Source organism: Camelus bactrianus, chromosome 18, assembly GCF_048773025.1.
Source record: "Camelus bactrianus isolate YW-2024 breed Bactrian camel chromosome 18, ASM4877302v1, whole genome shotgun sequence".
Classification (NCBI taxonomy): Eukaryota; Metazoa; Chordata; class Mammalia; order Artiodactyla; family Camelidae; genus Camelus; species Camelus bactrianus.
Window position 1 is genome coordinate 23,808,791 of NC_133556.1, and position 16,544 is coordinate 23,825,334.

Sequence of the window (16,544 nt, forward strand, 5' to 3'; positions counted from 1 at the left end):
ATAATTTTGATCATCAGTTGGTTTTAAATGACAGTCTAGATTATTTTAAATTCCTAGTGCTTGAAATAAAGTCAAAATTCTTCGACTAGCATTGACTAGCATTCACGTTTGACCCTGATTTATCAAGAGATATCTTAGCTCCCGGCAAAACCCTCTCCCTGTATTCCCAAGGTGCACCATGTTCTCTTGCGAGTCCGTGCTCTTATAAAGCAAGCTGCTTCCCCAAGGGAGATCCTTTGACTTTCTTCACTAGACTAATTTCTTACTTGTCTGTCAAACTGCTCAAGCATCATCTCTTACCTCCTAATCAGCTTCCATCCCTGAGGTTAATTTTGCCTACTATAGTCCTGTGACAACTCTTAAAATGCTTGCTGTTTTACTGTTTTGATGATCAATTCCCTGTCTGTTTCTTCTCTAGGGATGGGATTCTGTTTAACTTTTCTTTGTATCTATCATGGATTCTGACACACAGTGAGAGATTTGTTACTATTTGCAACATAAATGCCTCTTTGATGAACTCATCAAGTGAATAAATGAGTGAATGAAAGCACAGCGGGCTACAACTGGAGTAAATGCGAACCTAGATGATATCTGAGTCATGGTGCATGAGGCAGATCACAAGAAGACTGGACTGAAAATTAGAACTGCCATGCACCAAAGTCAAGAAGTTTTCAGTTTGAATCTAGCTTAATGGCCTCCTAAAAGTCATCAACATTTTTGTAGCAACATAAGACAGTCCAGAATCTCTAAGGCATAGCATTCATAACATCCAGGATTGCAATCCAGTTAGTTGACACAAGAAGAAAGAATATGTAATTCATTCTCAAGGAAAAGACAATCAGCAAATGTCAAGCCTAAGCTGATGTTTGTGGACATTGAATTTATCAATCACAGACCTAAACAGCAGTGATTCTAATTATATTAGAGATAAGAAACCTATTCCATTAATGATTGAAAAGAAAAGAAATTTTACCAGAGAAATAGAATACACAAAAAGTAGCAAATGGAAATTCTAGAATTAAAAAATATATTGTCTGAAATTTTAAAAAATTACTTGATGGGTTTATAAGCAGAAAGGAGATAGAGGAAAGAAAAAACTAACTTAAAATAGATTCATAGAAATTCAACATGAAGAAGAAACAAAAGAACAGAGCCTGTGGATAAGATGAAAACTTAACCTTGGATTATTGTAGACTCAGACAGAAATAACAGAGAGAATGGGGCAGAAAAAGACATTTGAAGAAATAATGGGTGAATTATTCCCCAAATTGTGAAAAGACATCGGTTTACAGATACAGGAAGCTAAACATAAGGCTAACAGCATGTTGCTCATAAAGATAAAGAGAAAACCTTGAAAAACTGCAGAGAAAAAAATAATATATTACATAAAGGAACATCAATCCAAATTATCATGGATGGCTTATCAGAAACTATGAAAATGAAAAGGTAGTGGAATGACAACTTCATAGTATAGAAGAAAAAACAACTACACAGAATTCTTTGTCAGAAAAAAGATTCTTCTTGATTTGAAGAGAAACACATTTTCAACTTTAAAAATTACGAAGTCTTCACCACTAAACATATTCTACAAAAATGCTAAAATGCTAACAGATAAAAACTTAAATCTTCATAAATAAATTAAATCTTAATAAATTAATAAAGACTATTGGAAAGGTAAAAATCTGAGAAAATATAAAAGACTACATTGCTGTTTAATTTATTTAAAATACACATGAATGTTAAAATAGAAATATAGCATAGTCTTACAGGTTTTTTAAATATATGTACTTGAACTCTGTAAGACAGAAACAGCAGAAAGATGCTGTGGTTCTAAATATATTAACTTAAATTAGACTGTGAGATCAATAACTGCATTTAATTCTTAGAGTAATCCCCAAAATAATGCAAAACTGGATGGCTCATAAGCAAATAGGTAGATTCTACTGCTGCTTGGAAGAAGCTGAATAAATTCCAATCATAAATTTTCTTTGACCTCCTGGAAAACTGAGATCAGCACGCAGCCAGCTATTCTGAATTCTTAATGGGATCAGGACCCCAGAAGAGAAATGGGGCACATGAACTTTTCACGTTGGTCACAGTACAGGAGGAAGATGAACCGTCATAATGCCAGTGGGGAGAAGGCGGCTGAAACTTGAATGAATATGTACAGACTACATGTGAGCCAGCAGAGTTTAGTAGCCCTGCAGCTCTGTGACTCATCGGAAGTCCTAGCTCATGCAACAGTTTTTTCCCATGCACCTTCCATCAAGCACTTAACAAGAAAAATTGAAGCTACAGCAGAAGACCTAAGAGAATCCTACTCAGTGAAGCATAGGAAAGAAACTTTGCTTGGTTCCCAGATCTTTCTTTTATTTGACACTAAGCTGTAAGTCACTAATGAAAGGGGAAAAAGCTTTCCTGACTCCTGGCACAAAGCAAATATTCAGTGACTCTAAAAAAGGGACAAAAGCTAAAGCTGTCTTCCACAGGGGGGTGGGAACGAAGAGAAGGAAACCAGCTTGATTCTGTGACATTGCATTGATACCAAGCAGAGATCTGCTATCTCAGAGGCTGCCAAGAAACTTACTCCTGACTAAAACACCTCATTGATACAAAGAAAGCTTAATTTTTTTAATTAAAAAAAATTTTTTATTAAAGTATAGTTGATTTACAATGTTGTGTTAATTTCTGATGTACAGCATAGTGATTCATATATATATATGTAATATATGTATATATATTCCTTCTCATATTTTTTAATTATAGGCCATTACAATGTATTGAATATAGTTCCCTGTGCTGTACAGTAGGACCTTGTTGTTTATGTCCTTTATATATAGTAGTTAGTATCTACAAATCCCAAACTCCCAATTTATCTCTCCCCACCCTCTTTCCCACCTGATAACCATGTTTGTTTTCTATATCCGTGAGTCTGTCTCTGTTTTGTAAATAAGTTCATTTGTGTTCTTTTTTTTTTTTTCCTCTCTCCTTCTGGCTTACTTCACTTAGAATGATGATTTCTAGGTCCATCCATGTTGCTGCAAATGGCATTATTTTATTCTTTTTTATGAATGAGTAGCATTCCATTTTATATATTATATACCACAATTTCTTTATCCAGTCATCTGTCAAAGGACAGTTAGGTTGTTTCCATGTCTTGGCTATTGTAAATAGTGCTACTATGAACACTGGGGTGCATGTATCTTTTCTAATTAGAGTTTCCTCCAGATATATGCCCAGGAGTGGGATTGCTCTATCCTAGGGTAGGTTAAACCTCGAGTTTAATGACACAAAAGGAAAGAAGAAGAAAGCTGAGAAAGCTCACGGCAGAGGCCCGCCAGCACACTGACTCCCTAGATTAAGGCTAGAGTAGAAGAAAGGAGAACCCCTGTCCCCACCACAACCCTTGAACTGAGCAACAAGCAACAGCACTGTATTGTGTGATGAGGGGAAAGAACTGGAGAGAAATCTCAGTGGGAAAGGCATGTAGGGGCAGCTGAAAGTTGAAGGTGGGTCAGGAGCAACAAGGAAAAACATCTGTCACTCCAGGCCTCAAATTAAGCACAAGGCAGTAGCAGTTAGATGCTGAACAGATTTGTAGTTTGTGGTGCAATGTAGGCAGTTACAGCAAAAACAAAACCTACACCCAGGCCAACTACTGACTAGACTGACTCAGAACTTCACATTGAAGACCTTTCAGTACAAGAGCCATGTCTATTTCTAAGCATAAATTTTAATTCATACACAATAGCCAACATCAAATCAAAATATACGAGACATACAGAAAAGTAACAACAAAGGACACAATCCATCTGAAGATAAAAAACCAGTATGTAGAATCAGACCCAGAAACGACAGATGTTGGAATTTTGACAGGTGGTTTTAAATAATTATGACACTTTTGGTTTACATTCAATTTTCTAGCGTAATAGATACCACTACCCTTCACTTACAATAATTTTAAAAAGTTTCTAGTTTAGAAAGCAATTTATACGATCATCCTACTTGAAAGACTTCACATATTTTATTTATTTTAAACTTCAGTAAGGATTGTGAACCAGAAATTATTATCCTTGTTTAACAGATGATAAAACTTACCTCAACAGGCATAAAAATTTGCCCAAATCACATATCTACTCAAATACAGTCTTTTACTTAATGCCTCAAGTTTACCCACTTTAAGCATCACTAAATCATCTAATTCTTAGATTTTCATACATTTTTCCTATTTTACCATAGTTTGAATAAGTGATTACTTTAGCTAATTTATGAAATTTACTAAAAGTCTGAGTTTCCCGGTCTACCTTGGTTTTTCTCTGCAAACTCAGTTGGGCAGAGATTAGCTTATTCTGATCTACTTCCCATGTATTTTCAGCTATTTTAAAGACCTAATCATTGATCTTTCTTATTTCTGAGTTTAATATCATATGCAAAAATTTTCTTTTGCATGTACTAGACTGTAAACACCAACAAAGAAGAAATGCTCTCACCTTCTGAATCAAAGCCAATTACCAATTAAAACTTCAGGATTATTTTAATTAAACTCAGAAGCAACAAAATTAAACATTCTGTTATAGTGATAACAGCATAAAAGAATATTAAAAGTATATTAACGGAAAGAGTCTAGAAAAATCTCCAAAAACGGCCGGCAGCACCTCGCCTGGCAGGGCGCGCAGGCGCCGCCGTGGCCGTCCTCCCGCCGCCCCGCCTCCGGCGGCCCGCGACCCGGCCCGGCGCCCTCACCTAGAGGTCCCCGGCGCGCGTGATGGGCTGAGCAGGGCCCGCGCCCCGCGCGGGGACCCGGCCGACGGGCAGCGGCAGTTTTCCCGCCCCGCTGGTGCGCGTGCGCGCAGTCCTCGCAGGAAGGCGGTTGCGCGCGGCCGTCCGCTTGCGCCTCAGCTCGGGAACCGTTTCCCCGCCGGCCCGGCCCGTCAGCGAGGCCGTCAGCGCCACGGCCGCAGAGGGCGGCCCGGACCCACGTCTGCGCGGTGCTGCTGGCCTGGGGAAAGTGCCAGCAGAGGGCGGCTGAGGACTGCAGGTCCGTTGAAAGCCAGCCCCGCTCCCGAACCCCGGCGACTCCCGGGTAACAACCCCACCCCACCATCAGGAATAACCCACCAGAGAGGTTTGCGGGGAAACCAGGTCAACGGCCGGGCGCTCCCGGATGGGCCGCTGAGGTGAGTGCGGGCGGCGGGATGGCGCGGCCGAGCGGCGGCCGCGGCGCGGGGGCTGGAAGCGCCGAGCCTGGAGGGAGGCCGGGAGGGAGCGAGCGATCGCGAGCGGGGAGCGGGCGGGCCGGCGGGCGCGGGTCCCCGCGGGGGAAGGAGGCTGCGGGCCTTTGCAGGACGGGGCGGGCGCCGGCCGTCCGGGCTGCGGGGCACGGCTGCGGGCGCGGGGAGCATCCCGGAGCCCTCGTCGCTCCGCACCCCTCCCGCCGGCCGAAACACTGTGCCCCCGCCGCTCGGGCGCTCCGGCGACGGGCGCGGAAGCCTCTGTGGAGCTCGGGCCGCCGCTGAGCGCGACCCCACCCGTACCCTCAGAGTCGCCCGCCCCGCGCCCCGCGCCCGGACTCTCGGCGCCGCCCGCCCCCCACGCGGCCAGGCCGGATGGGGCTGCTGCCAGTGCCTCCCGCCGCTCTCCCAGCCCCTCCCCTAGCTAGTCTTACTCCTTTATTCCTTTTGGGAAAACTCCCATTCTCAGAGTTGCTTTTTCCATTTTAGAGAATTATAATTCTCCTTTGAGAATTTTGTTTTGTGGTGTTTCCTTCACGTGACAAAGGAATGGTTTTATTCTTTGGACACGCTAAGCCAACCAAGTGAAGACTGACATTTAGGTCCAAGGCCGGAAAGAAAGCAGTTTCTTCCTAGCACCGGTTATGCTGTGGGCATGAAAAACATAAAAGTGGAAAACAGAGTCACCATTCATTACAGATCTTTAGAGTACTTAGTGGCTCATTTGGCCAGCATGGAAGGAGTTACAGAGAACAGGAAAGACATCGCCTAATGTTTTCTGGAAAAAGACGGCTTTTTGTGCAACTATATACTCTATCCCCCAAATTCTTACATGTTACTTTTATAGAATAAAAAGTTAAATGTGTGTGTGTGTGTGTGTGTATATATATATATATATATATATATATATATATATATATGATGTTTATGTATAATATATATTTTATAATATAAACATATATACAGAATGGAATATATATATATTCCATTCAGTATATCACAGTAATTAATAACCATGGAGAAAATTAGTTTTCTCAAATAAAGATGGCCTATGAATAGCTTTCTTCCTGGAATAAAATTTTGAAAATGTTTAACTTTAATTACACCAGTAAGTGCAGGTTGGCAGATGATTACACAGATCTTAGCAGCAATGATAAACACCAATATCAGAAAGTCTAATTGCCTTATATTCATTCTAGATTAGACAATTTGGTCCTATTACAGTTTATCAGTTCCTAGGGTCTTTCCTAAAAATTGATAAATTGACTTTTTCAAGGATGTATGGTGCTTGAGTATGCTGAGGGTGAAATGAACATTTATTAACTATTTTCCCATGGCAATCCTGCAGGAATTGCATGGGACAAATTAGTTGAATTTCAGCTTCTCTTTATCTACTGTGATTTCTGTCTCCTTTTCAGATTTCAGGGACTTATGCATGTCTTTCTTGGCTCAACAACTGACAGGTGCATTGTCCAGCCATGGTTTTTTTCCCTTTTAATTATGCAATTGTTGCTTTTTAAAAGAAATGTCACAGATGCATGCAATTCTTCCCAAATACATCACACCAATACCTCATTTTTTACATGATGAATGGAAAGAGTACGTCCCAGGACTTGTGAATAGTGAACACTGTGACATGCTCTCTAACAAACTTATTTAGTCAAACTGATGTCTTATTGCCACCCACTGAAATTCCATTTGTGCTGTGTTCTACCTCATTAGTTTTAAAATTTGCAGTCATTCCCAATGCATGTAAAATTTCTACACTCAGAAAAATGCACGTATTTATTCATTTTTAGGGGTAGACATTTAGCCAGCCACTGAAATTAATATAAAAGTAATGCAAAATACAGTCATTTACCATAGGAATTTGGATTTGTTGAATGATGTGTAAACATACTGGCATCATTCCTGCCAGGGCAAAGCACCATAGAAGCCAACTTGTAACAGGGTGACGTGCTCATGCGTTATCAGAGAACAGCTAGTTTGAGCTGGAATGGTTGGGGCAGCTCTGTGACATTTCTGGGAGAGTAGAACCCAAATGGCCACTTAGTTTGTGGTCTGTAGAGACCATGGGAAGTTGAGATTTATACTTAGAAACATGAGTGCACCTCGTTAAGGAAAGTGAAGAGCTTGACCTAGCTGAAGGAAAGGATCTACACAGGAAAATAGTGAAAACTGATTACTAGAGCAGGTTGCATTGTGGAGACTCTTAAAAAAGAAATTTTTCTGAAAAAAAATCTAAAGATCCATTGAAACTTATTGAAGGTTTGTGAGTGAGTGAGTGAAAGAGTAAAATTATGATTTAAGAAGGTAAATTGAGAGCATTGCTTACTAATGTGTCTGCCCAGGATCATTCAGCAACAGAGTTTCTCCAGAAGGCTCTCCCAGGTCAAATACCTGGGGAAATACTGGGTGTCTTTCCTGTGGGTCTTCTCTAAGACATTAATGTGTTAATGGGCATTTTGATTTCCAAAAGGAAAAGACAGCATTTCCCAAACCTATTTGACCACAGAACACTGCCTAGGAAAACAATGTGGGGACCACGTATTCCATATACTTGTGCCAGTCTGTCTACGAACTGATAGATGTAAGATGGATACTGGTCTATAATTTTAAATAACTCATTTGATTTACAGCTTAATTCTTTGCTCCCAAATTGGTAGCAATGCAAGATCTCTCCATTTTATCCATGAGTGTGTCTGTGTTTTGGAGTTTTCTACAGCCAAGGAGTTAGGAGGTAGTAGAATGTGGAATGACACCTACCTGGCCCTCTGTGTCATCTGTGTACACTGGGCACCTGCCGAGCTGTCCTAGTTGCTGTCTGGCCCTGGGGAGCCGGCCTGCACAGCTGTTGCTGAGACGTGTGTCATCACATCCAGTGACTTTATCCCTTCCCTAACATTCTCAGATTGATGGAATCATTTCACTGATCTGTTCCATGTTGCGGTGCAAGAAGTTCTGTATGACTCTACAAGGCTCTGTCTTAGAGATGCGATTTAGCTGTTCTGTGAGGGCTTCCTGATTCCTCTTGGTTTCTATTCAGGAAATGGTGCACATGTCCTATATACCTCACTGTTTTGGGATTTTCCCATGCGATTGCCACCTAAATCTTCATGCCATGAATTGTTTTTGTTTCCTAGGAAACTGAATTTTTAAAACTCAGAGGCAACAAACAGCTGTTATCCCTCATATTCTTCTGTAACTTCTGTTCTCTGAGGAAATGATCTGTCTCTTAAGACAGCTCACGACAGAGAGCAAGACAGAGGTAAGAAATACCTGGGGGGAAAAATCAATGGTTATTTCAAAGACACTCCCTTCCAAACTTCTTAATACCCTGTGGAAAATGCTGGTGTAAAGAATGGAGGGTTAACAACTCATGAATGAAAGTAGGTGTGTGGTAGGAATGCTGTCTTGAGTTTTGAGTATCATGTGTGGTCGATGACTGTCACAGCCCTCAGTAAGTGATGGATGACTCACTGTCTTTGTGGTCCTTCATGCAGTCCTCCCCTACATGGACTCTTGAAAAGCATCTTGCTGGTGGGAACTCTTCCTCCGCTGTATGAAGAAGGCCGGGCTAGCTTGCTGAGGAGATGGGGATCCACCTAGAGCCAGCACCAAGCAACAGACACGTGAGTCAGTCCCAGCTGAGCTGCCCGCTGACTGCAGGTGCAGAAGTGACCTTAGCTGAGACACAGGCTGCCCAGATGCGCCTCCTCCAAGGTAGTAATATGAGCCATAAGCAAATAAAGTGGTTATCTAACCCATTTTTATTGAATCAATATGAAAATGCAGAATACAGTAGGAACAAATGTAAAACAATAGGTGAGGAATAGAAGATAGAGTAGAGTCAGATGTGATTATGGCCATTTCTAATCTTTAGGAGCTTCGAAAATTGTGGACAGGCATCTGCGTAGACCCATGGTAGATGGGGCCTTGGCCTAATACTGTCCTTGTGCATTTTTGAAAATGACTGTTACTGTCATTCACGTGGATTCCAGTGGTTGTTCTGTTGTCACTGATGAATTGAAAAACAAAGTTATCTTAGTAAAGCACATTCTCAGGTACTAGACTCAACGAAATTCCTGATTAAATAGATTTTCCTAAAGATTTCCTCAAAACAGTGAGATAAATGTCATAAAACCAAAAAATGTCAAAAATGCAAAGAGTTTGGGAGAGGGTTATAGTTCAGTGGTTCAGTGTGTGCTTACTACACATGAGGTCCTGGGTTCAGTCCCCAGTACCTCCATTAAAATAAATAAATGAATGAATGGATGAATGAATGAATGAATACATACATACATAAAATAAAAATAAATAAACCTAATTACCTACCCCATCAAATACAAAGAATCTCATGATACATGTCCCTAGGTTCTGAATCTAAACTCTGCCTTATCAAATGGACTGCTCCCAATTAGCTGTGATTACCTAGGCTCAGACAATCCTAGCTCAGAGTTCTCAGAGGAACTTCTACTGGCCTTTGTAATTGGTTTTTTACATATTTACTTTACTTCCATTATTAATCTTGACAACAATCCTAAAACTTAGATGTTTTTATTCGCATTTTAGAGATGAAGGAACTGAAACTGAGCTAAAATAATTGGCCAAAGTTAACACAGCTGTGAATAGTAGCCCAGGAGTTGACAGTCTGGAAAGGTGGTTTGACATCAAATCAAGTCCTTTTTTTTCTCAGTGATGCTGGTTCTTTTCAACCTGTTTCAAAGGCATTGGAAACCTGTGGTACCTCAGGTACCATTAAGCAGGAAAAAAGGGGGTGGGGAATAAACAAGGCAGTGCTCTGGGCCCCTCACTCTATTTTCAGCCTGAGCACATCTGATATATATGAGTCCCATTTAAAGTTTTGTTTGAAAAAACTTCCAAACACTGTGTTATACCCTGATGTCTCGTAATGCTGTACTAGCAACTTCCTGCAGTCAGACCTGCCTTACCCTTTCTTTGGTCTCACGACGGTATGAAAGCGTCCCTGACCTGGAGCAGGTGAAAATCATTGCTCTTGGGATGTGATTTGGGCTCCAGAACGGCACTGTCTAAGCGTCTCCCATGAGCCCTGGCAGCCTTGCTGTCTTTCTCACCAAAGCCACTTACATGATTCACACACCCTGCAGCCCCCTCCCTGTTACTAGTGACGTCACCTTCATCAGGAGTGGCCACGCGCTCTCCCCAGAGGGAAGGGGTGTCTTCTCCCCAGAGCTGGAGGCCGTTTTCCAGGAAAAATTGCACAAAAGAAGTCTGAAACACGTAAGGGCAAAACGGGGTGTTCTTTTCCATATGGCATAGTTATAAATCATTTCATATCTAACTCTTGAATCTAAAAAATGTAAGAGAATTCTGAGAAAAATTCGGAGTTGATTAAAAAATGAGTATACAAATTAGTTTTCTCTAATAAGTGATACTTTCAAGAGTACTTTGGGTACAGATTTTAAAATTCTTTTAATTAGTGGGCTAAAATTATATTTGTGGCCTCGTTCAATAGCTAACATGTTTGTAACGATGGTTACATCTTTAAAACTAGGATAATTTTCAAGTGACCCATGAAGGATACTTGGGGTGAATCTGTGTATTCTCTTACTAAATTTCATTTATTTGTTATTATTTCATTTTTTCCAGTTTTATTAAGTTGGCATATAACATCTTACGGTAATTAATAAAGTATCCAATAGATAAAAACTTGAGAAATTCACCTCTTAAGTGAAGAAATATCTGAAACTTCAGAAGCAGAGATTTCTGTGATTTTTCTTGTGAAGGAAGGAAGCAGCTGGAGAGAAAACAGGTCTTTCTAACTGCCTTGCCTCGTCTTATGCTGGCTGTCGGGTTGAGCTCGGGGAAGACCTGTGATCTTACTAGGCCTGTTGTGGCTCTGTTCCGATGTTCTGGAATATTTTACTAGCCTCCTCCCCCTGCAGTGGGGGTGACATAGAAGCTGAGTATCCTTCTGAGGGACTACAGCTGGCAGAGGAAGGCCAGTGTGTGTGGAGCCATGGGTGTTCATGTTGCCCAAGCCGCCGAGATGTGCCAGCAGTGACCAGAGGAGCTGGGTGTTGTTGTCATTATGAGATGATGAAATCATGGGACCTTCGCTTTAGTTCACACTCCCTCAGTGATTAGGCTGAGAATTGAACCTCGGCTGTCAGACCCCAAAGCTCAGGTTCAGTTCTGTGCCATTATCCTGCTCTTACCTCTCTGTGGTTCAGTCTCCTGGATGGGAAAGGAGAAATGACTCAACTGCTCTGTTTCCCACTTAACAACCCGCCGTCCCATAACCCCCAGATCAATGACTCTGCCCCTCCAGGGGAGCGTATTTAAAGTGTGCACTTTAAAAAACTGGTCCATCACAGTTAGTACCACAGATTTCAGGTTCAAAGTGGGGACCGTGCCCCACAAGGCGTAAAAATTAGAGATCTCATTACATTTTTTGTGAAGTCCTTTTCTAATTCTGAGCTGGTGGCATGAGGTGGACCAAGAAGGCTTGGGGCTAGACAGCGTGATAAGTTATAAGCTGTCATCTGATTGAATGAGGAGTGTTGCTCAATGTTGTGGAGCACTCAAAAAAGGTGTGTCAGTAGGTCAACATTGGCTCTTGGCAGCTGATCTAAAAGCCTACAGACAGAAAAATGCGCTTTTAAACAAAGCATGTCATTTTGCTTAGGAAGTGGAAATACAGAGACAGAGAACAGAGTACGTCTTTGTAAACCATGCACACAGTCCTCTCTTGCAGAGTTCTAAGCATGAATGCATACAGAAATGTTTCATTGATTTCAATTCCTGAACCAGATAATAACTTTTGTGGTTGATTAAGTGTTTGAAAAGTTAAGATCATAACACTGGCAGATTGATTCTCTAGCACCTCTCTTTAGACCAGTGGATTTCATCTCCAGCAGTTCCATGTCTTCAGCAGGTGTTAAATGGTCATGGATTCAATATTAATAAGATTAGGATAAAAATAAGAATTCAGTAAGAGCAGTAATGCATGCATCTGTTTTTCAAGTGGCTTCTATGGGTAGCAAATGCAACCATTTGACATTGGTCATTATTTTAGTGGACAGAGCTGCAAACTATAAGCTAATATTTTCCTAAGAGGATGTTGGTTGTGTTTTTGAGGTGTGACTGTCATTACCTCCGGGTTGCAGTTATTTTTCCTCCGCATTCCCTTGATCAAGAACACTGAACCATCTGTCATGGAGACTGGCTGTAAAAATACTTCGATATTTTGAAGGAAATGCTTCTCTAGATTAAAAAAAAGATATATATTATTATGATAAATACATATTAGAGAAATAACAGAGAAAACATTAAGTTGAAAAATTCCGTTCAGGCCTCACTTCCTTCACAACGTCCAGTTTGTGACCCCGGCAGAGCTGGGCTGTGACTCTACAGACTCGCACACCCAGGAGGGGCTTGGACTCTCTCTGTCTAAAACTAGAAGCATCACAGCAGAGTCTGGACGGCAGTGAGAGTGATGAGGGAGGCTCCCCCACCAGCTGGGCCTCGCTCTCTGTGTCCGTGTCAGCACTGGTCCCAGCTGACAAGGTCTGGTGCTCACCCATCCCGAATCCTGCGAGTGTCTGAGAAGCCCCGCGCACGCCCATGTTTCTTGTTTACTTCAGACAGTGCTTGCTTTTAATTCAAGGAAGAGAGGTTGTGACATAGAACACACACCCCTCACACTCTTGCACACATATTACAAGAGAACTAGGCTTTCTGAGCGAGGTGTGCATGCTTCATGGGGAAAGACTACTCATAATAGCTTCAGTCTTCTTTTTTAAGCTGTGTGAAAGTTCAGTTTGCAGCCTTTTAAGCAGCAGGTGCTAACATATCAAAATCCCCAGTGGGTGCCTACATGTTACTCCTTATAACTCCTTGAATGGAATACATCCTCCCAAATAGGACACGTAAAATTTAGATAGAGTGGAACTTCAGGCCTCTGAGTGTCAGGGCTAGAGGTACGCAAATGTAAGCTTCCTACGTGGGGGCCTGGAAAATGTGTCACTTTAGAGGGCTGATGAACAAATCTTTTTTTTTTTACTCAAAGTATAGTCAGAGATAATGTATTAATTTCTGGTGTACAAATCTTTGTATCACAGAATTGGGCCTATTAAAGTATATGAAGTTGTAATTTTTTTCCTGGGGGGTGGGTAAGGTGATAGTTGGGTTTCTTTGTTTGCTTATATATTTATTGATGGAGGTTCTGGGGAATGAACCCAGGACTTCGTGCATGCTAAGCATTCACTCTACCACTGAGCTATACCCTCCCCACCCCTGAAATTGTAATGTTTTGTGCAAGGGAAATTTTTGCATCACCTTGCTAGTTTCAAAGGCACACTGGGCTTCCACTGGTCTCACTCCACAGCCCAAGACTTCTCTTAATAGGAGCTTGTTCAGAAAATGCCTCTAGGCAACTGTGATGATTGTAATGCAGTCGGTGTTCACATGCTCCAGTCCTTACTGAACTGCTGTGTGTGCGCCAGCCTCTCTCCTGAGCACTGCCGACGGAGCAGTGACGGCAGGGGACAAGGTCTCTACCCTCTCATCCCTGTACTGTGTTCTTGGTGTGCAGCACCCTCTCTTGTCATTAGGGTTTTTCTCTGTGTTCCCTCTGGAGTAACCCCAGTGTATTTGGAGGGAGGAAGCGCTCCGACTGTGGCTGGTTCCGGGAGTCTGGGAGGGGACAGCAGGGCCTGTGCCTCATGTGTGCAAACTCCATGCACTAGGAGCATGTGTGTCCTCCTTCCTGGACCCTGTGCTGTGGAGCCCATGGGTGAGGCTGCTTGCTGTGAAGCCTGAGCATGATTCAAGCAGGATATGCCAAGGGTGTTGCTGTGGGACCTCTGTCTACAGTTTAATGGCAAACTCAATGTGGTGCTGATAAATATTCATTTCTGGTTTAGACCAACTGTCTGGTTATTTGACACATGGTATTATCAAGGCCAAGTTTGCAAAGTCTGATTCCCCATTAAGATCAGTCAGCTTCAGGAAGCAAGAACTTTAGGAGTGTCTTAAGAAGTGTACCCTTGAGTAGCCAGCCTCTTGCTAGTCTGTGCTTATAATGGGAAATAGACAAGAGCCTCACTCTTACTAGATGATCAAATTAATTCCATGTGCACTTACATACAGCAACACTCATCTTGCTCTTTGCACACCTAGTGTGTAGTATTGTGGTGCGAGTGTGGTCGGGGTCAACTCTAAGTCAGTTCTGAACTGTTGCTATTTATCCCACAATCAGATTATGATCCAACATTACTAGGGGACAAGGAAAGCCCAAATGTAATGGAGTTTCTAAGATAATTTTAATAACCTGTTTGTAGTCATTACTACATTAATATATTTTTATTCAGAACTGCTAACAAAAACCAAGATGGATTGATTAAATTCTTTTTCTGTCCTATGATTCCCTTTGTAGAAATGTAACTAGATACCTGACTTAGCTGTATTATTTCAAAATCAGTCTATTTCTTCTATAAATCTATTGAATTTTCAGAATTCCAAACTAATTTTGACTGCTGCACCCACTTTAGAAGACAGATTTATAGAAAGAGGCATGTGGTAGGAGCTGGTTACTGTGTAACTCAAACCATGGGTGGTGGGTTAAATGTAACAAACATGAACAAGGGAAGCCAAAGGTGGTAAAGGAGGTGAGAGGAGGCACACGTGGTGCCATCCTCCCTACACTGGCTTTCAAGTAAATGCATTAGGAGACGGGGAGGGAGGACGATGAAATGATCACAGATTTCAATGGCTTTACTGAGCATGTTTTGATTCATTGTAAGGCAGATGTTTACTTACTTTGATAAACTTGTATAAGTATTTCCAAAAGCTTAATATGAATTTGTGTGTGTGTGTGTGTGTGTGTGGAAACTGCCTTCATTAGGAAGATGGTAAGGAAGTCAGAAAGCTTGTTTTGGTACATTCTGTACTGGTGAGTGTTTTGAATTTATTATTTATTTTTGTATTTGCATGGAATTTTCAGGAGTGAAGATGAGAGGGTTGTGATGAAAAAGGAAAGTATACCTAACATGGGACTTCTAACACCCAAAGTAGCTTCCTTAAATTTAGACTTTGTGGATGTTTTCCATTTTTTCAGGTCCTTCATCTATTACACCTATTGTTCTTTGGCAGTCATGACGAAGGACCCCTCACAGAGCTTCAGAGTCACTCTGTGCAGATAATGCTAGAGCTTTCCCTACCTTTAAGACGATTGTCACCACAAGAATGGACTCATCCTCCAAGTTCACTTTGTCCCCAGATTTCAGCTTCTCCTTTAGGGCTCTGCATGATTTTATATGGGCTGATTTTTTGAAGATGTGTTTTGTGAGTGGCCCTTTTTGATTTATAAACGTAAGTGTATCCTAAAGGGAAGAAAAGAAAAGCATGTGGCATTTCATATCTCCCAGCCCAGAGCAGATGCTTGTCCTCTTTTTGGAGATAAGGAGCATGTGTGAGGGCCCAGTGTGGAACTGGAGGGACTAAAGCCAATTTGCAGTTTTTTTTCAGTGTCTCTAAATGTATTTTCTACCCAGCAATCCATTTAACATTTATACACTGAAATATTTTAAATGCGTATTTAATCAGATTTTCCTTTTCTGTGAATGTACACTGTGAAGTCAAACTTCTCTGCATTGAGACCTTTGTAGAGTCACCCTCTCCTTCCCCGGTCCTGTCTCATTCTTCCTTGATACAGATGCTCTTCCCCAAATATGGTCATCTTTGCCGCATTCATTCTCTGTTTAACCCCCCTTCACTGACTGTGTACCCCAATTCTACTGCCTGTATTCCTCCCCTCTTTTAAATCAGGCTCAAAACCCCTCACCTCCCCTCTGGGTGCATCCCCTGCTCATCAGTCTTTCCTGTCCTTTTGCTGAGTGGCTTTTAGCACAGACAGGTGCTGGAGTCAGGGAATCCAAGGACTCTGGAATCTGTTATGCTGTCTATCTGACCTTGGGCACAGCACATACTTTACTGAGGCCTTTTTATTCTTCATTTTTGGGGATGATGATCATCACAGCTACTCTAAATTTGCTGTGAAAGATGCCGGGACTGGGGTGGGGTGACATGTAACTAGTGTGATACATTTCTTCACATCTGGCATACAAGTTCTTACATCTAGTATAGTGCTCAGAGAAGCAGTGGGTGGTGAATAAATGTTAACACTGACATTTCAGTATATGAATTGTACAGAACACAAACCAAACTCTGTGACTTTGATTTGATACATTCTGTCAGGATTAAACAATTCATATTTACCAGAGGATGAGGCTTTTTATACTTAAACCCTCGGGTTACAAATCAAATCTC

The 16,544-nt window shown here is 41.7% G+C and overlaps 1 protein-coding gene and 1 long non-coding RNA gene across 4 annotated transcripts in view; one reads left to right on the forward strand and one right to left on the reverse strand.

Annotated features, from left to right (window-relative positions):
* The window catches only part of LOC123618565 (uncharacterized), a 160,439-nt gene that overhangs the window by 113,474 nt on the left and 30,421 nt on the right, over window positions 1-16,544 (forward strand). For all 3 annotated transcript variants that reach the window (XR_012500361.1, XR_006727020.2, XR_012500362.1), the window contains 2 exons: window positions 8,375-8,499; window positions 8,735-8,863. This is a non-coding gene — a long non-coding RNA (uncharacterized LOC123618565). The remainder of the gene's footprint in view (window positions 1-8,374; window positions 8,500-8,734; window positions 8,864-16,544) is intronic.
* On the reverse strand, window positions 3,716-5,996 carry LOC141573956 (uncharacterized). Its single transcript, XM_074346858.1, has 3 exons — window positions 5,979-5,996; window positions 5,119-5,655; window positions 3,716-4,999 (listed from the first exon to the last, which is right to left on the reverse strand). Exons 1-3 carry the CDS (start codon window positions 5,994-5,996, stop codon window positions 4,610-4,612), a joined length of 945 nt encoding a protein of 314 aa, XP_074202959.1. The 3' UTR covers window positions 3,716-4,609.